At 41.4% G+C, this 26,963-nt stretch overlaps 1 protein-coding gene across 2 annotated transcripts in view; it reads left to right on the plus strand.

Annotated features, from left to right (window-relative positions):
- Positions 1 to 26,633, plus strand: part of GALNT2 (polypeptide N-acetylgalactosaminyltransferase 2) — an 86,197-nt gene extending 59,564 nt beyond the window's left edge. For both annotated transcript variants that reach the window (XM_072993692.2, XM_078383159.1), the window contains exons 9-16: positions 2,382 to 2,469; positions 4,324 to 4,427; positions 5,442 to 5,568; positions 12,929 to 13,021; positions 13,242 to 13,325; positions 19,398 to 19,524; positions 21,137 to 21,256; positions 23,683 to 26,633. In XM_072993692.2, the coding sequence (XP_072849793.1) occupies positions 2,382 to 2,469; positions 4,324 to 4,427; positions 5,442 to 5,568; positions 12,929 to 13,021; positions 13,242 to 13,325; positions 19,398 to 19,524; positions 21,137 to 21,256; positions 23,683 to 23,838 (899 nt within the window). In that variant the 3' untranslated portion in view covers positions 23,839 to 26,633. The remainder of the gene's footprint in view (positions 1 to 2,381; positions 2,470 to 4,323; positions 4,428 to 5,441; positions 5,569 to 12,928; positions 13,022 to 13,241; positions 13,326 to 19,397; positions 19,525 to 21,136; positions 21,257 to 23,682) is intronic.
- The last annotated feature ends 330 nt before the right edge of the window (positions 26,634 to 26,963 follow it).

Raw genomic sequence — 26,963 nt, forward strand, 5'->3', positions numbered from 1 at the left:
AGAGATAGGTCAGTCAGGGAGCTTAGTAGCTGTGGTGCTTTGACCTTGTGTCTCCACAGTCTGATTTGGATACTCTAACAACTGTGCGAGAAGGAGTAGCTGTTCTATAACCTCTGTAGTGCTAGATTTTCTATCACTGTGAACAGTTGGCCTTTGTGTACAGGTTGTCACAATAAACAGTAGCCCTAATACTAGAAATTGTACAATGTTTCTGTAGAACATTAGGACTATTTTTTTTTGGCTTATAGCAGTTGTTCTGACACTGATGACTGCATAAAAACACAAATACAAGAGGGTGAACAAGCTTGCAGTAGGCAGAGAAATTCTGTCCACTCACTCTTCCTATTTTACCTGATTTATCTGACAGATTAATGGAACAGTGGCATTTGGGAAGGCTAAATGATTGAGAATTTTGGTCTTGGGTCAGTTTTAGTTCTGAGGGATACTTTGACATATTTGTTTTAATAGCAACATATACTTCTGCATGGATTTGTGACTTTGGTTCATCTTTTCGTGTATTGCATGGATTTGTGACTTTGGTTCATCCTTTTGTGTATTGTTTTTTTAAAAAAAATCATTAACTTTTGATGATAGCTTCAAAACTCTTCTTGATGTGATGGGTATGAGAATCTAAGCAGTTATGAACATTTAGCCAGGATATGTCTGCAGCAGTATTACTGGAATGTACATTTTTGTTACTGATGATACCTCTGAGATCTACTTTATATTTATCTCTCAAAACATAAAAGTGAGTAGTAAACTTCAACCATCTAAATTGTTCTCTGATTTAAAAGCACAGTAGAAACCTGAGGAGATAGCATGGCACATACTGCACTTGTTCAAAATCTGTGGAAAAATCTTCTGCCTGTATGTAGTTACAGCATATTGGGAATAGTAACAGAGGCAGAGAACCTTCCTTACCCTGGTTCTCCTGCAGATATGTTGGACTGCAACTATGTCAGTTCCAGCTACCTTGGCCAATCGCTCTTTAATGTTGGTAATTGACATCGAAAATATCTGGAGAGCTGTTTGGGAGACATCAGAACTTTTAGAAGGGTGAGGTAATTCATTTTAAAAGTGCCGATTTGTAGGTTATAGTCTTGCGTAGCCCAGCACTTGCTCTTGAAACATCTTGAAAACCATTCTAGGGATAGATAGATTCATAACATGCTGAGCAAGTAGACTTGGGTCCCATGCCCATGCCAATATATTTCTAGACATGCATGGATATTCAAACTATACTTGTGTAGGCATCTGCCAAGCATCTACATTCTTGAGAACTTGCCTGCTAAATGTCCCTCAAGATCAGTGCCTCTTAAATACGAAAGGTCACTCATGCAAACATGCTAAGAAGGCAGTTTGTCTAAAAATTTGAATAGAAATGTGAACCTCTTGTAGAATCTCTGGCAAGGATCACACTGGATCCTTGTTGATAGTTGCTGAAAAGACTTAGCATGTAAACAGGAAGTGACTTATATATCACCCTTGTACAAAAAGCGTTTAGGACATTAGGTTGAAAGATACCGTACAAAATGAAAAAGAATGAGAAAGGAAGAAGTAGTAAGTGCTATGTCCTAAGGATGTCCACTGAATTATTATACTGGGAAACTCCAGAATGGCCAGCTTAAAAGGTTGCTGGAGGGGGTCATTCTTGAAAGAGACAAAATGACAGTCAGTGTCATTGAGCTGACAAAGGAAATTTTGTTGAATTGCTACCTTTTTCAGTGTTGTCAGTTGGAGGCTATTACACAAGAGCAGTTTGAGATGCTGCAGGAAGTACCATCAGGAAATGAAAGAAACAGAAGACATACTTGTTCCATGTGGTTTCAGGGTCATTTGCTGACAATAGAGACTGATGCTTACTGGAACCAGCAAAAACTTACCTTAAGAAAAAAAAAATCCTCACACAAAATCAAACAGTTATACATTTTACAGAAATGTATACTTTTAAATATATGTTTCCCAAATTTGAATGAAAACTGTAGGTTGCAGATTGTCATTCTGTGCAGTATAATGCTGCTCTGATAAAAAAACACTTGTGGGTGGGGACTCTGAATTGGAAACAAATGCAGTATCATCATAACTTGCCCATGTTTCAGAAGAAATAGCTTCAGTACTATTAACATCCAGGGGAACAAGAGAGCTCTTCTGTTATCTCCTGTTATATTTGTCCATTGAAACTGGTCTGTAACAGCAGAGAAGTTCCAGGCAGCAAAAAAAGAGGTGGGAGTTTCGTGTAGCTGAGTCACCTTGATTTGTGCCTTTATTTTTCTTCTAATGCTGGAGCAGAATGTATTCATTTGAAAGGCACAGAAAATAAATTTGAAATTAAACTTGTGCTGTTGTGACTTTCTTCTCTCTTCTCCCTAACAATCTCTTAGGCTTTGATTGGAATCTGGTATTCAAGTGGGATTACATGACACCTGAACAGAGAAGAGCACGGCAAGGCAACCCAGTTGCTCCCATAAAGTATGTTCCTGTCATCACCCTTCCCCTCACAAAACAATGTTGTTGTTCTTAGTAAGTGGAACTTTGAGTTACCATCTCCCAAGTTATTCTTGGCAGACTGTTCTTGAATTACTGTGCATGTCATGAAACATTAAATGCTGGGGGAAACCACTGCCACATTTAACTGTTGGTTCATATACAAATGTACATAATTCAAATAAAATGCAAAATGTAAAAACACCGAATACATATGTATTCCTAGAGATAGAGTTGTATATTGGATTATAAAGCATTTCAGGAAGTTTCAAGGGCAAAGAACTTCTTATCCATTCAAATTATTATTTTACCTATTAAAATTATTTGTAGGCCATCTTTAAAATTTGAACACTCCTAAGATGATGTGCTAAATAAAAACAAGTAAAAACAAACCAAAACAGTAAAATCCATAAAAATTGCAATAAGAAAATATCAGTAGCTTCAAAATGGAATTAAGAAAAAGCCAAATAGAGCACAGATGGCAATAGCCTGTTGTATAACTTTATGCTTGGCTTAACTCACTTTTAAAAGCTCCCTCCCTCCAGTCCTAAGGCTTCCAGAGGATTTCCTGGGGCGAAAGCGAGCCTGACGGAGCCTCGGAACCTAGAATGGGGGGATAGGAAGCTTTTCATGAACATAAATTAAATGTTTTCAGTGCCTAATCTGGGTTATACTGGGTACACATTTATGCAGCAGGATTTTGCCTGCTGTCTTAAGAACTTTCCTTGATCCCCGCAGAGAAGTTCATTCCAGAGGTCCAAGGCCATCACCAAAATGGCCTTCTCTGGTACTCACCAACTTAACCAAGTGGGAATGGTCTCTGTGAGGTGTAGGCAGGCCTTTATGGGTGAAGATAGTCGTTCAGGGAACTGAGACACCAAATCCTTTGGTGCAGGAAGAATATTTCACTCCCCTCCTTCTGTAACAGGGAGAAAGAGGGAAGATTTAGCCAGTGCTTGCAGATGTTATCTGACAACGACTGGCTTCACTCCTCCTCCTCGTTTCCCATGTGGAGAGTAAGATTTCAGTGCTCTAACCTGACACTTCTAGGAGTTAGTGAGTCTTGACTGAGAATCAGCCAGCTTCTAGAAATAGTGGTTGTGATCAGGTAAGGTGATCCCTACTGCCTTAAGCCAGTGATCACTTATGGTGTCAGGATTTCCTTTCCTTCTCTCCAGTACCTTGGAAGAGGAGGGGGAGAACCCAGATGTGGGCTGAAGATCTGTTGCCTCTCTTCTTCAGAGATTAAAACCAGAAACTTGAATTGACCTGAGATTTTAGTTTGAACTCTACTGTGTGCTGCTGATGGTCACAGGAGCTGCCTGTCTTGCTTTTGCAGGTGTCTTGCAAGAAGAATTTCTGCTTCTAAAGACTGCATTAATTATGTGACTGAATCACTCGGGGTGGCAGCATGTGAAGAGGGCTAGGCCCTCTTCAGGCATTCAGTGAAAAGAGTTGGGCTAGCAGAGGGAGCAGGTTAGCAAAACCCCTAGCTTTCATAGGTGGAGTGCTAAAACTGAAGGTGAAAGCAGTCTCTATGGATGAAATATTTCCACACAATTGGCCCCCTGATTTTTAGGTTTTCTTATCACACCTACTGAGAAACATTATTTTCATCATCAGGTATAGTTCTCCACATGTGAGGTGTGATGGTTCCCTCTGCTCAGAGGTTAAGATTAACCCTGTATTAAATGTCTGAATAGGGCTATTACTAGAACTGAACAAAATGGTTTTGTTTAAGATACAAATAGAAAATGCTCAGTTGGAGTCATATTATATGATTATCCTTTGCAAGTATATAATGTACCATTTTGCCCTTAATTCCTTCTGTCTCTTTAGAACACCAATGATAGCTGGTGGACTCTTTGTGATGGATAAACTTTACTTTGAAGAGCTAGGGAAGTATGATATGATGATGGATGTATGGGGTGGAGAAAATCTAGGTATGAATCTTTCCTGAGAATTCTTTTTGAAGATAAGCAAATTGTACTGTAACCTAATTTTTGTGAGTTCACGGCCTTTAGATCTCTCTGTGGATGGGATTAAAATGACAGTTGATACTTTAAGTGGATTATTGGCCAAAAAAAAAAAAAGACAACCCAGACACAACAGAGCTCCATTCTAAAATCTGAGCTTTATGTTGATAATAAGAACTGAAGGGGTCGGTGGGAGGGGAAAAGTCTGAGTTAAGTAGCTTCTGTATAAAAGATAATAAAACTTTTAAAAATATAATTAAGAGATTTTAGCCTTTTTAAAAAGTTGTGCATTACTTGAAAATGAAATCTAACTGATTACAGCTGCCAAAGTGTCTCCTTTAACAGTGTTTTAATATGTTACATTCATTTATAATACTTAAAAATAGAGCACATGACTCATGGACCTAATTGCCTTGTGTGTGTGTTTTTAAGGAATCTGTTATAAATTCCTAAAGACTGAGCTAATTAATTGTGATTATCAGTCCTAGTAGATACTTGGCACTTGCTCTAAGAGTGATTGTAAGTCTACATCTCTTATACCATCACAGATGAATTTTCCCCCCACTCTTGACATTTTCATTATTTGTCCTGATTTCCAGGTGTTTGTGCAAGAACCAAAAAATTGCCCATGTCTGTAAAACTGTGGTTGGCTATTTAACATTGAATTTTAAACATTTTAAGTTATTTGAACTGGGTCAAATGCTCTGGTGGTTTTTGTTTTGGGGTTTGTTTGTTTTTTGAAGCATACATATAAGAACTGTAGCAATAGCACTGGATTCTGTTTTTTATTACAACAGACAAAAATTTGTCACATTCTGAACTCTCTTTTGGATACAAGTGAAATTTCCAGAGACCTTTAAAAATGCTAGATACTACTTAGAGACAGAAAAGTTTGATTTGGGGCATTGCAGGAAAAGAGCAAGGGAACCATTTTTCTGTTCTTTTGTGTGTGTGAAACTATTGCTTGTTTTCTGATGACAGAGATTTCATTCCGCGTGTGGCAGTGTGGTGGCAGCCTTGAAATAATTCCATGTAGCCGGGTTGGCCATGTGTTTCGCAAACAGCATCCGTACACCTTCCCTGGAGGAAGTGGTACTGTTTTTGCCAGGTAAAACTTTGGAGGATGGCTTTAAGTAAATAGAGAATGCCAAGGTTTAAGTCTTTACCCGGAGAAATAGCAAACAAAAGTCATATATGTGGCTTTCTCCTTAGGTCACAAAGTTCTGTGATATAGAACTGCTTATCAAACAGCAGCATCTTGTAGATCATTTGTTTGATTAGATTTCTAAATGACTTAAAATCTGGAGGTAAACTGTTATTTAATGCATCTTAATGCATTATATTAGATTAGTGCAGTATATTAGACTACAAATCTAGTCTAGTCTAGTAGAATACATGGTTTTCAAGACAGTTGCTAAGAATTCGTTCCCCCCACAGTCCCCATGTCTTTCCACAAGTGTGACATCTTGTCTCCTGCTAACTGTACCAGCCACAGATTATCCAACTGTGACCTTTTGGCATGCTAGTACCGTATTAGCTTCAGGCATTCAGTGTTTATCCTTAAAAGGACCCAAGGTGGCTTACATAATTTAAAGGACAATATATAAAAATGATGTCATCAGAGCAACAGTTGTTGCTAATAGAAGAGTTCCTGCTTTAATTTTGAATTTTGCACAACTTTGTCTCATTGTGTGTGTGTCTCTCATACACAATCCAAAATCAAAACAGGGACTCTTTAATCAGCAGCAGCCTCCCACTGCCAGTGACATTGTTCTTGCTATGGTGGCATAGCTATGCAAGAGGATACTGGCTATTGTCTTGCATTTTTAATGCAGATGCTATCTTTAGAAATGTGCTGCTAGGTACTGAAAATGTTCATGTGTGTTCTGGTGTACATTTTGGTTGTGTCTGTCTATCTACAAGTGGTATCTAATAAAACCTAAAAGACAGGAATGGGAAATGTATGATCCTCAAAATGTTGGAGTACAACTCCCATCATTCATCAGTAGCTGGGCTTATTGGGGCTGATGGGAATCTCACACTAACAAAATATGGAAAATCACATATTCCCCACCCCAGCAGTGACTGAAAAGAGACCATATTCAAAATGTCATGTAAGCTTGCTTTGAGTCTCTTTTACTAAAGCTACATGACTGCTAAAATTGTGCTTCTTCGTAGTGGTCTCTGTGAATGCACACAAATGGGTTATCCTGCGCCTGCGCAGGAACGTCCGGAAGATTCTAGAGCTTAAGAAAAAAGTCAGTTAGCTCCCCCCACAGGGTATATAAGCCCCGCCTCCTCTATCTTCCTTTCAGTTCCTCTTTTTCCACCGTAGGAAGAGCAGAGCTATTGACTGTTAAGTACTTAGCTAGTTAGCTACCTTTTTCTCTTGTTTTTATTATTTACTTTATCTTACTTTAACGGTTATTCGACAGAACTTGCTGATTTTAAGTTACTTCTTTTGTTCTGTCACGTTTTTTCTCCCCCCCTCGATCAACGATTCCCCCTTTTTTTTTTTGTTTATGGCCCCTCGGTGCTTCAAGCAGTGTGTCGTCTGCTCTCAAAAAATCCCTTTATCAGATGGACACGATAAATGCTTGTTTTGTCTTGGAAAATCGCATCAAGATCAGTCTTGCCTTGCTTGCAAAGGTTTTCAAAGCAAGCAATTAAGCTGATGTGCCAAAGACTTCGAGCTTTCCTTTACGAAAAGACTCTGTCTCCAAACATGGAAAGCGCCTCCCTCACAGCACTGTCCCCTCCGCGTGCTGAGGCTTCTAAGCAGGACTCTTCAGCTGATCAACTGCTGCTTACCATCTCTGGGCAGGTTAAGGCTAAGGACGCTTCCAAACTGCCAAAAGCCAAACCGCCTTCGTGCCCTGCAAAAAAGAAGGCTGCTGATAAGCCCAAGAGAGCAAAGAAACCAGCTAAGATGCCTGTTGTACCTCCTCCCTCTCCTTCAATATTGCTCGAGGAGTCTTCGATGGAAACAATTGGACTCTCTGATGCAGAGGAGTACATTCCTTTAGCCCAGATGGCTCAGGAACATATGTGCATGATACCAAACTCAGGCCGATTTGAGGCTGAGCCAGACGCCAGCCAGGCGTTGCCCATTCAAGCCCTCGATACTCAGGGCGGGCTGATACCGAGTCTCCATCTGAACAGGAATCTGATCATGAAAGCGTACCGCAAAGCGCAAAAATATCACTCTGTACCAGCCTCGGGACGGAGGCGATGGGTACTGTCCGCAAGGATTACCACAGTTTGGCCACTCTTTTTATGCTCCGTTCCAACCGTGTCCATACCCAGGCTACGCCTACCAGCCGGAGCCTCGGGCACAAGTACCGTGGCACCATACCGTGGCTTCCTCTATCCCGTGTCAGCCACATGCTCAACAGGAATTTTCTACACCTCAAGCACCATCTCGTAAGAGGCAATTTCCCACGGTACCTACAGCACTTCCCAAGCGTGCTAAGCACAGTGCAGGACACTCTTTGGTTCGAGCCACAACGCTCTACTCTGGTCCTGATGCCCACAATATCGTGCCCTTCTCCCAGTCCACCCAATCGGATGTGGAAATGGCACCAGAAGATGCAGTACCGAGATGCTCTCCTTCGATCGCCTCGCAGTCGTCTAATCCATCTACGGTTTCCACCGACTGACGCTCCTGACGCTGCTGCCCAAGGCTCGTCATCTCAGCCTTCGTCAGACGACTTTTCATCTTATGCACAGCTTATTATGTGGATCGCGAAAACCCTACAGCTTGATGCAGAAATCCCTCAACAAGAATGGGACCTTGTTTTCCATGATATGGAGCAGGACAAAACCTCTCCTCCTAGCCTCAGTCTCATTCCCACTTTGTTTGAGCTGGTAAAATCTTCTTGGGACAAACCTACATTGGTACAGGTGCCACGCAAGCTTGAGCACCACTATAAGACTTATGGTTCAGACTCTGACTTTCTGGCCAAGCATCCTTCACCAAATTCTATTGTGGTCAAAACTACTCAGTATAAATTACGTACCAGATCATCAGTTACACCTGTTGACAAGGACGGAAAGACATCAGATACCTTTGGTAAGAAGCTGTATTCGTTCGCCGCAATGCTGATTAAAATTGCTAACTACCAGGCCACCATGGGCGCCTATCAGAAGTACTTGTGGGACAGGATAGTTCTGGTACTGCAATCACCACCTGACCCTGCAAAGGCAGAAGCCCTTAATGTTTATGAAGAGGCTAACTCCCTTACCAGGCAACAGCGATTTGCTGCAAAACACAGAGCTGACTTCGCTTCTAAATCTATGCTGACTGCCATTGCTGTTAGATGCCATGCATGGCTTAGAACAGCCAACATCCTTGAAGAGACCAAAACCAAGATCGAAGAACTTCCCTTAGATGCTGTGGGACTATTCAACTCTAAAACTGATGAGACTATGGACAATATCCATAAGATGAGAAAGGCGGCAAAATCTTACATACCATACCAGCCGTATAGGTACCAAAAGTTTGCGTACAAAAAGCCACAGTACCAATCGTCTACTCAGTACCAGACCTCTCGGTACAGTAAGCAACAGCAGGACCGCACTTACCAAGTTCAGCAGCCTCCTACGCCGCTGTTCAAGCAACAACACTTTCGTAGCCCTAAGCAGTCCTTTCGCAAGACTCATAGGGGTAAGCAGTTCTCATGAAATCTACCTCCTATACAAGATTATCTCCATTCTTACGAGAATGGAAAAACATCACTACTGATAAGTGGGTCCTTAGTATCATTCAACATGGATATAGGATAGAATTTTTCCGTATCCCTCCACCAAATTCAATCAGGCCTACTCCCTTTTCCAAGCTGCTGCATTTGGAAATCTCATCCCTGTTATCTAAAAAGGCCATAATCTAAATTCCATCTGACAGTACCGATGGATTTTTCTCACATTACTTTGCAGTCCCCAAGAACGATGGGGGCATAAGGCCCATCATGGACTTAAGAGACCTCAACCGGTACATACTTCACAAGAAATTTCGTATGCCCACCCTTGACTCCATTCTTCCCCTCTTGTCTCAGGGAAACTGGTTCGTCACCATCGATCTGCAGGACGCATATTTTCATATCTCCATCCACCCGTCTCATCAAAAATTCCTCCGGTTCCTGTTCCACCACGATACCTTCCAATTCACTGCCTTGCCGTTCGGGCTTTCAGCGCACCCCCAGGACATTCAGAAAATGGAGGGCACCAGTCGCCGCATACCTACGGACCCAAAGGATAAAAATCTTTCCTTACATCGACGACTGGCTTCTGGTGGCCCGATCCTATCACGAAGCGCTCTCGGCCACGAGATTCACCCTGTCCACTCTAAAGAAATTAGGACTAAAAATCAATGCAAAAAAAATCCAATCTCATACCTTCGCAAGTTGTCTCCTACGTAGGAGCAACCTTGGACTCTGTTTGCACAAAGGCCTTTCTTCTACCACAGCGAATTCGAAAGATCAAAAAAGCTGTGAGCAAGCTCAGACCGCACGCTGTACTTACAGCGCACTACATCCAACACATTCTAGGATTGATGGCATCCACCACTGCGGTGGTACCGTATGCCAGACTCAAACTCAGACCCCTACAGTCTTGGTTCATCACTCAGTGTGATCCCGTGACAGACCAGCAGTCCAAGAGGTTGAGAATCCCCCCTCTCGTAGCGCGGCATCTCGCCTGGTGGTCCAGATCCAGCAACCTGTCATGGGGAAGACCATTCCACTCCCCTTACCTGTCCATACAAGTTGTCACCGACGCCAGCCCCTCAGGTTGGGGCGCGCACTGCCAGAACCTCCATGCCCATGGTCTTTGGACCTCAACCCAAAGGACCTTGTACATCAATCAACTAGAACTGATAGCTGTCATGAAAGCTTTTCAATCCTTCCTCCTTCACATCCAGGGCCATGCTGTGCAACTGGTAACGGACAATACCACAGTAATGCACTACATCAACAGGCAGGGTGGAACGCAATCAACGCGTCTCCTCCAGCTGACCATCAAGTTCTGAAATTGGTGTCGTTCCCACGACATTTTCCCACAGGCAATCCACATCGCTTCCAGGGACAACTCTCTAGTGGACCACTTCAGCAAGCTCCCTACCAGAATGCACGAGTGGACATTAGACCAGACGGTCTTTCTAGACATTTGCAAACGATGGGGACAGCCCACCTTGGACCTTTTTGCGTCCCATCTCAACACCAAGTGTGCCCAATACTGTTCCAGAGCAGGCATGGATGACGCCTCCCTGGGAGACGCCTTCCTCATACCAAGGTCAGGAGAATGAACGTACCTGTTCCTTCCAATACCGCTGCTTCTCAGGACTGTGACCAGGATAATGCGATACGGTACAGATGCAATCCTCATCGCCCCTTGGTGGCCGAGGCAACCGTGGTTCGCTCACCTATCAGAAATAGCACAAGAAGTTGTCAAAGTATTGTAAATTTTATAGGCCTGGACAGGTCCAGACTGTAGTATTGATGAACTGCCATAATGATCACCTGTGTAAACTGCTGAGTCACAGTGATTAAGAAGAAGAAGATGCAACATCTGGGCATGATGCAACATCCATGTAAAGGAAGATGATGCAACCCTTGAAGTGATTGGACAGAAGCATCAGTTCAACTGTATATAAGGAAACATTGTGAACATGAATGTATCTTCTTCTTTCCTCTATGCTACTATCCTCTATGTACTTTGCTTCTATTTTTTCTGCCACGCCAAAGGTCTGCTGCTTTGTATATTTGTATATATTTTGTTAATACACGTGTCTTTTTGTAGAAGAAGAGCGTGTGTGTTTTTCTTCAATCAGAGAACTCTGCACATTAAACAGCAAGAAGCGGACAAGTTTATCACCTACCTCAGATACCGTCCCTCCTGTCACAGGACAACGGGGCTCCCCTCCATCCCGATGTTTGGTCCCTTCACCTGACGCCATGGAGGATAACCCCCGCTTCGGCAAGGTGCTAGACCATGCATGAAAGCCCTCTACCACACGCTTATACAAGGGCAAATGGAAAGCATTTACCAAGTTTGCCCAATCTAAAGGCATGACCACGGTACTAGCTTCTCTACGTATGGTACTTACCTTTTAGCTGTATCTCTTCAATATGGGACTTGCTCACTCCACGCTTAAAGTTTACATTTCAGCCTCCTCATTCATACTCTGCGAGGCTTTTTTCTGACCCTACACGTAAAAGATTCTTAAAAGGTCTCCAAAACAGACAACCACCCTCCCAAACCATCACACCCCAATGGTCCCTTCCGCTGGTCCTAGAGGCCATTACTAAACCTCCGTTTGAACCAATGGCTACGTGCCCTGAAAAACTGCTTTCCTTGAAAACGGCATTCCTAGTAGCCATTACTTCAGCCAGAGGAGCAAGCAAGTTTGCTGCCCTGAGGTCGGACCCTCCGTACCTACAGATGCACCCAGATAAGGTTACCTTATACATGGACATTTCCTTCCTCCCAAAAGTGGTGTCAGAATTCCATGTCAATCAGCCCATTGTGCTCCCAACCTTTTCCCCGTCTCCAACCACATAGCTGGAGCACAAACTTCATTCTCTCGATGTTAGAAGGGCCCTTGCCTTCTACCTACACCGCACCAAGTCCATCCAATGCTCTGGTGTCTCTTTTTATGTTACCACGGCCCACGCAAAGGTGCTCTTGCTTCTTCTCAATCAGTATCACAGTGGATCGTTCAGCTTATTCACCTGGCTTACCAGCTAGCCAACAAACCTCTTCCAGAGGGCTTAAAGGCACATTCCATCAGAGCGGTTTCCACCTCGACAGCCCTATTCAAAGGTGTCCAACTGCAGAACATTTGCAAAGCAGCCACCTGGGCTACCCCTCTGACACTTGTCAGACACTACCGACTGGACGTCAGAGCCAAAAATGATGCGACGTTTGGACGGGCGGTACTGTCATCTATGATACCGTGACGGCCCTCCTGCCGGTGAGTACAGCTTGCTATTCACCTGTTTGTGTGCATTCACAGAGACCACTACGAAGAAAGTTAGGTTACTTACCTGTAACTTTGGTTCTTCTAGTGTACTCTGTGAATTCACACATCCCTCCCTTCCTCCCCTCTATCCGTCACAGTACCGTTCTATGATACCATGCTTATCTAACTTACAGTAACGGCGGATTGGGAAATGAAAGGAAGATGGAGGAGGCGGGGCTTATATACCCCATGGGGGGAGCTAATTGACTCTTTTTTCTTAAGCTCTAGAATCTTCCGGACGTTCCTGCGCAGGCGCGGGATAACCCATTTGTGTGAATTCACAGAGTACCACTAGAAGAACCACTAGAAGTTACAGGTAAGTAACCTAACTTTCTGAAAGATCTTTCTTTAGCATATTTAATATGCAAGGCTCTCTGGTACTCAGTCATTAAGGTGGAAGCTGTCCAAGTAGTAAGAGCTGAAATAATGCTTCATCTTGAATTATTTCCAGAAATACCCGTAGAGCGGCAGAAGTTTGGATGGATGAATATAAAAACTTCTATTATGCAGCAGTGCCTTCAGCCAGAAATGTACCTTATGGCAAGTAAGTGCAATCACGACATTCCTAGTGTTTATCTGTTTTGTGGGTTGAGCCTTCTTGGGATGGAGATTAGAAAGTCTTATCAAAGTGAACCATAAGACTGTATCTTTATTGACTGTATCTGTCAAAATAATTCACAGATGTTGTCAGAAGAAATACATTTTTCAGATTATGCCACTTGTAAATCTAGCTGTTTAAAAACCCTAAAATGTTTTCTTTCTAGTATTCAAAGCCGATTGGAATTGAGAAAGAGACTTAACTGCAAACCATTCAAGTGGTATCTTGAAAACGTGTACCCTGAATTAAGGTAAGTCTCTCACTATTGGTGCAGACTATATATTGTCATACGTGCTAAGCTAGAAATCTTGGCTGTTATGTTTTCTTGCCTTTCAAGTCTTAATCTGACTTTTTTTACTTCAACTCCTATACTTTTCTGCAAAGTGTAAAACACTGTTGGTAGAACAAGGGTAGCGACTTTATAGAAGTGCCAAGCAGAGGCTGTAAACAGCCATACCTAATGAGCTGTGTGGGGGTTTCTTTCACTTTCTGGGTTACATTTGTTAGTTATCAAGATGAAGTCTTGGGCTTGGAGTACAGTACAGTAAATAAACTTTCTGCACTCTAGTCAGGCCTAAACACTTCAGAGGCCTTTCCTGTCTGCCAGTTACAAATGCTGATGTGTTGTATTCATTTTGCCATTTGCAACTAATGTCAGACTGCACACAGTCCTGGATAGCTTGCCAGTCTTAGTTCCACTCATAAAAATTCCTGATTCAAGTCATGGATTTATGTAACAGTATGAAGGTATGGTATGACCCTGCATACAAGTACTGCAATACAGTGTACACTCCATACATATAATCACTGACTAGGGAAGTGGGACTTAAACTTAACTCTTATGGTTAATCAGTCTGGAAGAAGTTTTGGATTAGAATTATTAGGAATGGGGACTCAAGTTATGGGACTTGCTGTCAAGTCACACTTAAGTCACATCCATGGCTTGACTGAAGATCCCTCCCCCCAATGACTCAGACTTGACTTGCCACTAAACTTCCTAAATATGTACTTTTTTGTTTTCAGGTCCTCTCTGAGCTTTTTGTGAGACCACACCAGCCTTTTTTACTGTCTCCTACCTTTTTTTCTTGTTGGAACTGTTTGTAGTTGTGCATTTAGAATTTCCTGTTTTAGAAACTCCCACCCTTCTTGGACTACTTTTCGTTGGGATCTTCTGCCACAGGACCTTACTTATCATTGTCCTGAGTTTTTTTTTTAAAAAAATTTTTTTTGAAATTCAGCTTATATATGTGGGTACATTCTGCTTTGATTTCCTTTGAAGTCAAGAATTCTCATAGAACATGGTCACTCTCACCCAGAGTTCCCCTTATTGGCACTTCCTCCATTAAGTCATCTCTATTGGTTAGAATCCAGTCAAGGATAGCTAGTCCTCTAGTTTCTTTCTCCACCTTTTAAAGGATAAAATTATCAGCCACACAAGCCAGAAATTTATTGGAAGGGCCATACTTGGCAAAATTTGTCTCCCAACAGATCAGGATAATTGAAATCTCCCATCACTACTACATAATGTCTCTTTGAAATCCTTGCAATTTATTTTTCGAAAATTTCATTGGCATCCTCTCCTCCAGCTGGAAGTAGACTCCAGCTACACACTTCTTTTGTTTCTTGCCCCAACTACATTGATCCAGATGCTCTCAATGGGACAGCCAATCTCCTCCTCCTGTATTTCTGTGCAGGAATGTGTATCTTTGACATATAGTGCAACTCCACCTCCCTTTCTATTCTTTCTGTTCTTAACAATTTATATCCTTCAATTGCTGCATTCCAGACTTGGGAGTCATCCCACCAAGTTTCAGTTATTCCTATCAAGTCATACTTACCCTCTTGAACTAAGATTTCCAGTTCTTCTTGTTTGTTTCCCATACTCCTGGAATTCATATATAGACACCGGAGTTTGTGATGCGGTGTCTGCTTTTCTTTGTATATTTATATTAATATGAGTATTAATATTAATTTTATTATTGACCCACATTAGAACTGTTTGGTCCATTCACCCTGAATAGTTTCCTTACACTTTCTACTTCTCTTCTGAGTACTGGTAGGACAGATGAGAAAACCATCCAGGCCCCAAAGTCCTTGAGTTTCCTTCCCAGAACTTCAAGTCTGATGTGATGTCTTCCATGTTGTTCTTGGATGTATTGTTTGTTCCCACATGGATGAGAAGAAAAGGATATGTATCAGTGGGTTTTATGAGTGATTGCAGTCCTGTCATATCCCTAATCTGTGCTCCAGGGAGACAGCATTCCTGGAGGGTCCATGGATCTTCCCGGCATACTTCAGTTTCCATCCCACGCAGTAGGGAGTCTTCTATTACAACTACTCTTCTCATCTTCTTATAGGGTGTGGGTTCAGTGCCTCTGCTTGGCTGTGTTTCAGTCCCTCTCATATACTTCTGCATGGTCTCCTCTTTGACTTTGTCTACTTGCTGTCTGCCAGACTCCTCATCAAGAACCTGAAAGCAGTTTTGCCGTTCTACTGGTGAAGATAATCATCTCCTTTTTCTCCTAAGTGTGACTCTTTTCCATAGTGCTTCCTCCACTATGTTTGCTCTTTCCTCAACATCCTCTTCTGCCTTCCCTTATTGCTCTGCCACCTCCAGTGCCTCCATTGACTGCTGCTGCTCAAGAGTTATGCCAGTGTATAATTCATCCTCCTTTAGAGGCTTAAGTATGGCTACTAGCTGCTCCAGTTCTCTCACTTTTTCTTTTAACAGTGCCACAATTTGCACTAGCTGCATGTGTATGCCATGTTACACTCAGGTGCAAAAACAAACATTGCACAAACTTTGCAGGTCACCATGACTGAACTTTCCCTTTATTTTGTTACCTTGAACGTAGGTGAGAAAATCCATTAATATATAACTATTTGACACAATCCAAAAATTTTGTTAAGGGCCTCCCCTGTCAAACTTTTGTTAGCTCACCTTGGTTGTGAGCTCTCTGGGTCTGCCTCAGCTCTTATCCTCAGCTGTGCTCTGTTGAGTTAGCAATCAAAAGGCTCTCCTAGAACCCACATTTGCTACTTATAGCTCTCAGCACTAATCAGGACACGCCCCTTCCTGGTAGGCTGAGCACACAGCCCTTGCTGAATGAGGACAAACAGGCTGAAATTAAATCTTGATAAAATGGATGCGCTGCTGGAAAGTCAGACTTGGCCACTGAGACTCAGCCTGTTCTAGAAGGTATTGTGTTTCTGCTGACAGGTCAGGTTCATGAATTCTCAGAGGGTAGCCGTGATGAGAAGTGCCTTTGTACAGTTCCATTTAGTGGACCTACTATGACTTTTCCTGAGTCAATCTGACTTAGCAAGCCATCCACGCCTAATTACATCCCATCTTGACAATTGCAGTGCACTTCAAAGGTATAGACTACCCTTGAAGAAGGTCTGGGATCTTCATTTGATACAGTATGGTAAACTGATGCAAACTGGAGCATGGTACCATTATCATATGACCCCAATACTGAAAGACCAGCAATGGTTGCCAGTTACTTAACTGGCCCAGTTCAGGGTGCTGGTTTTAACCTTCCTGTCTCTAAATGCTTGGGGCCTAGCTATTGAAAGTAGCCATCTTGTTATGAGGCTGTCTGTATGTCAATCTCTTTGAGAGAGGCTCTCTTAAAAATACCAAATGTTTCAGAGGCCTGCCTAACAGGCACACAGAAGAAAACTTTCATCTATGCTGCTCTCAAATTGTGAAAGGCACTCCCTTCAGAGCTGCGATTCATTTCCACTCTGACCGCTATTAAGAAGGGTGTAGAAACCCATCTTTTAAAACTAACATTAGACGATGAACTTGCTGTCTTGTATTGTTTGTAGGTGCATGTTTAATTGATTTTAAAGTACGTGGTTCAGGTGTCTGGCTGTGGAGCTAGAGGTTGGGAGTTCAATTCCTCATTGTGCCTTCTTGACAGGGGTTGGACTTGATGATCTACTGGATCCCTTCCAGGTCTGCAGTTCTAAGATAATGATTAATTTTAATGATTTAACAGTTTTTTTAAAAAAATGATTCTATGGTTAAAATTGGGTAAGTCTCTTTGAGTTCTGCTTGGTAGTGGAAAGGTGAGCTATAAATATAATACATTTAAAAAATTAAATAGACCTGAGGAGTCTAGAAAATAATTGTGCATATTTATTTATTTGTTTGTTTGTTTATTTGTTTAACTTATATGCTGCCCACACTACCCAAAGGTCTCTTGGCTTACAATTTAAATGCAATAAAAAGATAAAACAATTAAAATACAATTAAAAATACAGTACTCTGAAAAATTGCCATCAGGACCCACAGTTGATATTATTTCAGTTAAAAATCTTCTAGAACAGGAAGGTTTTGACCTGGCGACAAAACATAATCAGCATTGGTGCCAGACGAATCTCATTCGGGATGGCATTCCATAGTCTGAGGCAGCTGCCGAAAATACCTTTGGTCTACAAGCCATCCCTCTTACCTCCTTGAGGGATGGCTTCAGGAGGGCACCCTGGCTAGATCTTAACTGCATGGTAGGTTTATATGAAAGGAGGCAGTCCTTCAGGTATCCAGTGCCCAAGCCGTTTAGGGCTTTATACATCAAAACAAGCACCTTGAATTGGGCCCGGGCAGCGACTGGTAACAAATATAATTTGAACAGAATCAGCCTGATGTGTTCCCTAGCAGCCCCATCACTCACCAGCCACGCAGCTTGATTCTGAAACACTTGCAGTCACAGGACCATCTTCAAAGGCCCCACATACAGCGCATTGCAGTAATCTATACGGGATGTTACCAGTGCATGCATAACTGTCATGAGACTGTTCGTCCAGGTAGGGCAGTAGCTGGTATAATTTCTGCAACTGAAGGAAGATGCCCCTTGCCACTGAGTCCACCAGAGTTAGACTGGGGTCCAAGAGCACCCCCAGGCTGCGGACCCTGTCCCTTAGGGGGAGTGTAACCCCATTCAGGGTAGAGGAATGGCCCTCTAGCATGTCCAGCGAAGCACACACTAACGGCACTTCTGTCTTCTCTGGATTGAGTTTCAACTTGTTAACCCTCATCCAGTCCATTATCAGGTCCAGACACGAGTTCAGCACAAAAACTGCCTCACCTGGATTGGTAGAAAATGAGAGGTAAAGCTGACTGTTGTCAGCATACTGCTGACTCCTCAGCCCAAACCTCCTGATGACCTCTCCCAGCAGTTCCATGTAGATGTTAAACAGCATGGGGGACAGTATCGAGTCCTGAGGAACTCCATGACATAAATGTCATGAGACAGAGCAACTGTCCCCCAGCACCACCTTCTGGACACGGTCAGCCATTAAGGAGAGGAACCACCGTAAAGCGGTGCCCCGACTCCCAACCAAGCCACCCTATCCAGAAGGACCCCATGGTCGATGGTGTCGAAAGCCACTGAGAGGTCCAGGAGCATCAACATGGTGCCACTCCCGGCAAAGGGTGACCATGGCAGTCTCCATACCAAAGCCCAACCTGAAACCTGATTGAAATGGATCCAGAAAATCCGTTTCATCCAGCAGCACCTGGAATTACCTGGCCACAACCCGCTCCAACACTTTGCCCAAATAAGGGAGGTTTGCCACTGGTCAGTAGTTAATCACCAGCCCTGGGTCCATGTTAGGCTTTTTAAGGAGTGGCTGAATTACCGCCTCTTTCAAGGCAGTAGGGACCACTCCCTCTCTCAAAGAGGCCTTCACGGCCTCCTGGACCCAGGTGCGAACCCTGCTGGCAGATCTTCCAATTAGCCGAGATGGGCAAGGGTCAAGCAGAGTGGTGGCAGAATGGACAGATCCAAGCACCCTGTCCATATCGTCAGGTCTCAACAATTGAAACTCATCCATTAATACTTGACCTAAGCACGGCATACTGGACATATCCTCTGATTCTGCAGAAATGGTGGAGTCCAATGCACTGTGAATCTGAGCGATTTCCCCCTCAAATTGAATGGCAAACTCATCACAGCTGATGAGTAGTCCAGGACCTCCATCAGATTTCCCAGTTGAAGAAGATCCCGGTTTACCCGAAACAGCTCCACTGGACAACATTCTGAGGAATACGATTGGAGAAATATTGCTGTTTCGCCAGCCGTATTGCCACGAAATAAGCCCAATAATGGGCTCTGTGTCCGATAGGACTCTCAGCGGGATTTCTTCCACTTGCACTCCAGCTGTCTCCCCTCTCACTTCATTGCCCGCAGTTCAGAAGTATACCAGGAGCTGTCTGGGCTCTATCTGGGCTGTCTGGGCACCACTGAATTGTTCTCAAGGTGAAGAGAGTTGATGAAGCTTGGTCAGAACCAAAAAGCTTTTTGTTTTTCAGGGTACCTGATCACCAAGATATAGCGTTTGGAGCCTTGCAACAAGGAACCAATTGCCTTGACACTTTAGGCCACTTTGCTGATGGCGTTGTTGGTGTTTATGAATGTCATAATGCCGGGGGAAACCAGGTTAGTATAGCACACAGTAGTTTATAATTTGCATTGAAAAACCAACTGGATTCCTAAGTTTTTATAGCATCCCAAGGAACGTAGTTTTATTATTCCAGCCCTCTGACCTCTTTGGAATTGCATTGTAGCTTGTGTTTCTCAGCCTTCTCTGGCTTCTGAGATTTGTCAAAAGAAGACCTTATGAAATACCATTTGTTTTATGGATCCAATGATTGCTGCTAATTTTATCAAAGTTTAGTACGAGTGCTCTTTGTTATTTCACTTTTGGACACATGAAGCATTTTTCAAATTCTGATCACTGTCTTCCTAAATGGAAGATGGAAGCCTTTGCTGCACCAGCGAACCTCCCATCTACAGCAAGGCAAAAGTTGGGTACAACTTAAGAGATGCAACTGATTTTAACAGATAATATTTTGAAATATTGTTTACTTGTATTCAGTTTTTACTGAATAATACTGATACTGTGGTAATCTGTAGCTTTTGCTTGCACCCAAATTTCATTTAGACTGTTCTTGCATAGCAAAATTAAGGTTCTGTTCAAGAAGTGAGCCTGGAATGTCAGTCGTCTTTTGAAATGCAACATTGATTTTTAGTCATTTCTAGTGTGACTTATATTTATTGCGTCTTTATTAATATTTTTTGTTCTCTAAACATAATGCATCTGTAGTTTTTCTTCTCACTGAAGAATGCAGCCTTGGGAAATGCTTTATTACCTGGGTTATTTAATAGCCAATTTTACTCTCTAATTTCCATTTTTTGTTTGACTCAAAGGTTTTTTGAAGGGAGAAACAATCTCAGAAACACGTCTTTTTAATTCTTTATTTTATTTTAATTTGTTGTAAACGTCTCTCTGTCCGTCTCTCTCTCTCTCTCTTTAAAAAAAGATGTGACAGTATCCATATAGTTTTTATTCACTTGGCTGAGAACCAGATCACAATGAAAGTCAAATGAATCTACTCCTTATCTTACACTTGACGTAATTCTAGGAAATGGGGAGGATTCCTTTCAATGTATTGGGAATGGGGTGGGGAAATTAAGCAGCAGTGACTCAGGAACTCAGTGTGCTACAGGTTTTGCAAGAAAGATGGATGTAAAATATCAGAGGTAGATCAAAAGTAGTGTCCTTGCCTGGCACAAATAAAATATTTTTTAAAAAATCAGGATGAATAGTTTATTTTAATTGTTTTTTATTGTGTAACACAAATTATACAGAAAAGAGAGAAGAATAGGATTCAAAAGGATCTGTAGGCATATGGTGAGGATGTGTAGTTGATAAAAGCTGGTTTTAGCTTGTTAGATCTTGTTGCGCATATTGCCAGCAGAGGGTAGTATAGGACTGTTTTAAACCTATGCAGCAGTTCTAAAAAAGAAAAAAGAATGACAAAGATTCACACAGAATTGTTGAGAAAAAAATACTTAGATGTTTCCCACAAAAGAGTGAGAAATGCCAGGAACATATATCTCAAATCAGACATCTGTTTCTATAGCATTTCTATCCTTGTGGCTTTCCCTGTATAACAGAAACCTGATATCAGTTTGGTAACTTAAAATAAATGAATGTTCATAACCACTGTATGCATAATTATAACTGTATGCTATTTCTGTATTTCAGGAATGGGCCTTAACAAAGGACAAGTCAGTGAAACATATGGATTTGTGCCTTACTGTTGTAGACCGAGCTCCTGGCTCACTCATAAAACTTCAGGGCTGTAGAGAAAATGATGGTAGACAGGTCAGTATCCAGATGCAGCTGTGCACAAGTAGTTCTGAGGTCATACGAATATAATGTATGGCCTGGCAGAAACTTATATTGTTCCATGGTGGATTTTGACCGATGCAAGCTCTGTTCTGCCATCTCTTTACAGTATGATTTGACTGTCAAATTTTAGGCAGTAGGAAATGTTCATGTTTCTGTAATCAAGAGATGGGCAACTTGGGTGAGCTCTGCAGCCTAATTTTTGTTCCCAACACCCACAGGAGACCCTACATGGCCAAAAGGTGGTGGTGTTGGGGAACTACTCTTGGGCACCTCCAAGAAAGAAAGAAAAAATCAGAATATTTATCAAGATTTCTGGACCTTTTTTTGCATAGGGTAAACCTGAGGGGGCCATCACAAAAATGTTCTTGCAGTTTGCAACCTGATTACTCTTTTGTAACAGAATATCATTAGCAACGAGATTGGCTGTAGATAAGTTTACAGGAACAGCAAAACTGATGGCTCGCATTTCTTACAGTAATCCGCCTCATGTGAAAAAAAAATCCTTACATTTCCTCCATTGATATGCCACTGCAGGTTTTGCTGAAGCCGGTAGTTCTCAACCTTTCATATTTTAGATCTCTCCAGTCACACTTTTAAAAACCCAAGTCTTATCATGAGAGAAGGAAAAGGTCACACACACCCCCAATGCAGACATTTGTGCATTTGTAGACTTTCTATAATTATTTTATCATGTACTGTGAATTGGAGGACAGGGGAAAGAGGATTAGGAAAACTCTTCCTGAATCTCTGTAGTTGCTACATTATGTAGAAAGATGATACATGGATGATCTGTGGCAGATGAGAATATAGAACATTGTAAGTGAGAACATGGGGCATTGAGGGGAATGAATTTGTAGTCGTTGTTATGAAAACCCCGTATCCCAACTAGAATACTTATTTAGTCCAACAGTATAAAAGCTACGGGAGTTTTGAATATCGAATTGATAACTTCCCTCAAATGATCACGGCTAATTTTCCTTTCTAAATGTTGAACTTTACTTAATTCTCTGTCACATTGGTCTGAAAAAGGTAATGAAACAGCTTGTGTGTATCACGTAGGGCTGTGTAGTCACCATATCGCCAAAGTTCTTCTTTCAGCGGCAGCATGCACAGGAGACATTAATAGCAATTGAATAGTTATAATACAAAACCTTTATTATTTTCTCCTCTAGATATGTACCATTGTTAATAAAAGAATAATTGGTCTTCTCTAAGACATTTTGGTTTAGTATAGCCATCTTTGGTAGATTTTATCTTGTGAAATCTTTGAGAGAAAAGGAACCTTACATTTTCTATTGAAGAACCAGTGCTGCACCTGCATAACCTCAGGTCAATGTAGATTTGAAGGGGATACATTTTCCTTACAATTTCATCTCTCACAGCAAAATTTCCTCCGAAATACTCCGCCTTAACAGTCAGACTTCCAAATCAACTATGTGTTGACCTTCTGGTTACCAATCAAAAAAACGCAGATGCTAAATTCAGGATAAGTGAATAAGGAAAATCACATGCTGTGACAAATAGATATCTTTTGCCATTTGAGGAAGCACGTGTTCCAGAGTCACACTAATTATATCATTTGGGTTGACCCTCAGTCTGTTTGCAAATTAGCCACCCATATTCATAGTCCCATCTACACAATGTATTCCAGACCATGTACAGGTCAGTTCATTCATTTTACACAGTAGCTCTCTCAGACATTTACATTGTGCCTACATTATCAATTTTTTTATTTTAAAGTCCTCTTTTGCCAAAAATGTCCCCCCACAACCCCATAATGCATGAGGCACCTTAAACATAAACTAACAGCAGCAATGTTTATTATTTTATTTGACTAGTTTCAAGTTTTGTTTGATCCCAAAATATATTTTTCTGTTGAGGTAGATTGGCTAGCTGTGTGTAGAGGATGTTATCCATTTGAACCAGTCTTCCTCCCTGTCTTCTTGCATAATTAAGTCAAAAGAGCTGACCTTTGAGATCACTTGCATTATTTCAGTGGGTTGTATTATGGATCCCAGATTGTCCTAAGGGATCTGCAGGTAGACTAGCCAATTCTGATAAATTGTTTTGAATTTTCCCATGGCAGAGTTGAGAAACTCTGTCTGTAGATTTGAAACATAAGGCTTATATTGGTGCAGAAGGAAGAACAGCTTGTGCTTAATATGGCATGCAAGCTATGCCACTTAGCATGGACACCACATTTTCAGCCATCTTTCCAAAATCTTGAGAGCCTGACGATTTGTTTTCTTCAAAATGAAACTGGAACTTCCAGTAGTCCATATTCTGTGTTATGTTAAAAAAAATCATATAGAATATAGTAGCCTTAAAAAAAGTGACACATACTTAAATGACACTAAGTGACCTTCATTTTATCTCTTTTTTGTGTTTCTCTTTTGTAGAAATGGGAACAAATTGAAAGCAATGCCAAACTGAGGCACGTGGGCAGTAACCTGTGTTTAGACAGCCGAAATGCCAAAAACGGTGGTCTGACTGTTGAAGTCTGCAGCCCCTCGCTATCGCAACAATGGAAGTTCACACTTAATCTACAGCAGTAGAAGGGCTCCCACAGAAGTACTGTCTCATTTCCTAAACCTTGGGCAACATTTGGATTGCATTACTGATAACTTTATATACCTCAATATTCCATCTTTGTCCGAAAGCAAATGTTGACAACTAAAAGTGAACAAAAGGGAAGCAAGTGAACTGGGGACCCTGCCATTGTCCGATCAAATATCGTTCCAGCACGGCTCATTCCCTTCCACCATAAAGGTTCACCAGTTCCTTTCCAGCTTCACATTAGTCCTTATGCAGCAGATGATTAAAACCCCTAGAAGCAACAGATGTACAGTGGAAAACATTTCAACACCCGGGGGGGGGGAGGGGAGGGAATAGTTGGGAGGGAAGCAAATTGTTTGGAGAAGATCATTGGCAGTCTCCATTTCTGTAGAAGTTGGTGTTTGTGGTTTCCAGAAATCAGAGCATCATTATGAAGGTTTTGCCATGTGTACTTGATTTATTTGAACCATGGACTTTTCTATGACAGGACCCTAAATACAAACATTATATATATAAATATAAATATATATATATATATATAAAATATATATTGTCAAAATTTACAACTTTCTATCAATTTTTCATTCTCCTGTAATTTATCAACAACACATTTTAACACTTTCCTGGAAAGTGGTTTGGACAGTTGTGTAGAAGAGCAAAACTTCGTGAAGATGCAGGTTTGTGCTGCTGAGTTATGTTCATGCAAACACTGGATGCTTCTGCTTTGTAAAGTGTGCATACTTGTGCGCTTCATCTTCCCAGGAAACGTTGGACCTCTGCAGAGGAGAGTGATGGAATGGCAGAAAGAGGCATGCATGCTTCATCTCACCAGCATTAGCACTTCCCATTAGGGATTCATGCGATGTGTGCTGGATATCCATAAACTTGGTCTTTGTGTTGGGCAATTCTAGACTACTTTGTCCTTAATATATGTGTAATAAACACACACAGAGACACACATTATATATATAAAGTTCATTCATTTTGAAAAAGAAAACAATGCAGTGAAGGGGGCTTGGTCTTCAGGTTGTATTCTTCAATGAGATTTTCTTTTTCTTGTTCTAAAAAGTAGTCAGAATGACAGATAGCACAAGACCGCAGTAGCCTTTACATGGAAGCTTGAGCAGCTAGCTAGAACTGTCAGCATTGCAGCTGTTATGCACCTGCTCTTGGAGTATCATAATTTAGGTTTTCTCTTTGTCTTTTAACTCATGTTTCACGCAAGATTGTAGGAAAACAATCTGTGGGTAAATTGTACTTTAGAAGCAGTCATTTCAATCTAATTGTTATTTTTGTATCAAAACAGTATCTGAATTGACTGGCATCTTTGAGCATCCCCATCTGAGATACAGAGATTTTAAAATAAGCCCCTCTTCTTATGTAAGATGTTAAAAGTGAAATGAAAGCAGCATTCATAAAATGCCCTCTGGTACTTACGAAAGAACAAAGGTAAATTATTATGTAATCATGTCTTAACAGTGTTCTCTTTTGGCTCTGTGGATCTGAGAGTATTCCAGAAACTGCATTTTTCCTGATCACTGCAATACTGTATGTGCCATAAAAAGCAGGCATCTTTCTGTGCATATGACAACTTCAAACTCTGGTACCCTGTTTCAAAGAGGCCAATGAACGTTTGGATTTATATAGCACGATTGTGACCTCAGCAGGTACTGTTTTGAGATGTTGTCTGAATTTTTCATACTTTGAACCCACAAAACCCTTCTCCTTGGATGGGGATGAATGAATATAATTACCTTTTAAATCAGTCTCCCTCCTCAATACTTAACATTTCCATGTGTATCCTACTTAAACATGGCAGTAAACACTAGGGAAACCCTTGATTTATGTTTTGCAGGCTTCATTTTGCAACCCAAGGTTTGAAATGATGGTGGCAATTCTTTGGTAAATTTGACAGTGGAAGATTGGTGCTGAAATTCAACTAGGCAAATAGTAGATTATAATCCAGTGCTTCTGGGCAAAGTTGATAGAGCAAATCAAGTTAAATATTTTCCCCCTTATGAGTTGGAAGCTAGCAGGCAAACTAACTGCTGTTTGCTGGAATCCTAGAAGAGTACTGGTTACCTAAACAGAAATTACTATTAAGAATCCTTAATGTCTCTCCACTCCAAAATGTCTCCAGTGTCAGCTGTGTATTGTAAAATGGGAATACATTTTTCAAATTCTAGAGATGCTATGCAGAAAGAAGCTCTGTATTGAGACTGTAAGCTGTGGATTATGTTCTTGGATGGTCTGAATCAGAACAGGAATATGGTAATGTGATGTTAGCTATGTTTACATGACACAGTGTGCCAAAGTTATTTACTGTGACTTCATCCTTTTTTCCTTATCTATGGATTTCAGGTGCAGTGCGCCAAGGCTGTTGCATACATTCTCTGGCAGTGGGGTATATTTAGGAGCCCTGTACATAAACCTTTCAGATGAACAGAGGATAGTGCTGTGGCAGTCAGTGGTGGATGATATATAAAAACAGATAGCCAAATCCTCTCATTTCCCCCCTCCCCTTATAATTACCAGGATACTTGGTGGGGGGAGGCGAATTGCAATGCAATGTCATATTTGTCCCAACCTTTATCTTTCAGCTTCTTCAAAGCAAATATGATGGTGGTACATGTGAATTTCATTTTGCAAATTAAATATAGTTTGGGAACTGTTATTTCAGTTGGTTCTTCAAAATCTGCTGTACAGAGCTTGTACTTTGTTCATTTTATAGATGGAAACCATCCTTGAAAAAAAATGTTTGTTTAACTTAAGAAAATAAATACTTTATAGATAAGAGACTGAGTTTTTTTGTCTTTTTGCTTTTATGTGTATCTCAAATGTAATTTGATACATGAATTTCAGCTAAGACCTTTTTATTTGATTTGCCAACCTGATGCACTCTGTTCACAAACTTAAGTTCTTTATTTGTATCAGAATATTGCACAGTTTAAAATCCTGGGAGTCCATGAAATATAGGCAAAATTTAAAACCAATTAAAATATCAAGACAATCGGATTAGTTTTGATCAGAGTAAGAGCTTGGGATGTATACAGAAACCTTTCCTTGGCTTCAGCCATTTCCCAGGGGTTTGGCATCCATTATGTTGTTCCAGTGTTGTTTCAGT

Source organism: Pogona vitticeps, chromosome 1 (assembly GCF_051106095.1).
Source record: "Pogona vitticeps strain Pit_001003342236 chromosome 1, PviZW2.1, whole genome shotgun sequence".
Lineage (NCBI taxonomy): Eukaryota > Metazoa > Chordata > Lepidosauria > Squamata > Agamidae > Pogona > Pogona vitticeps.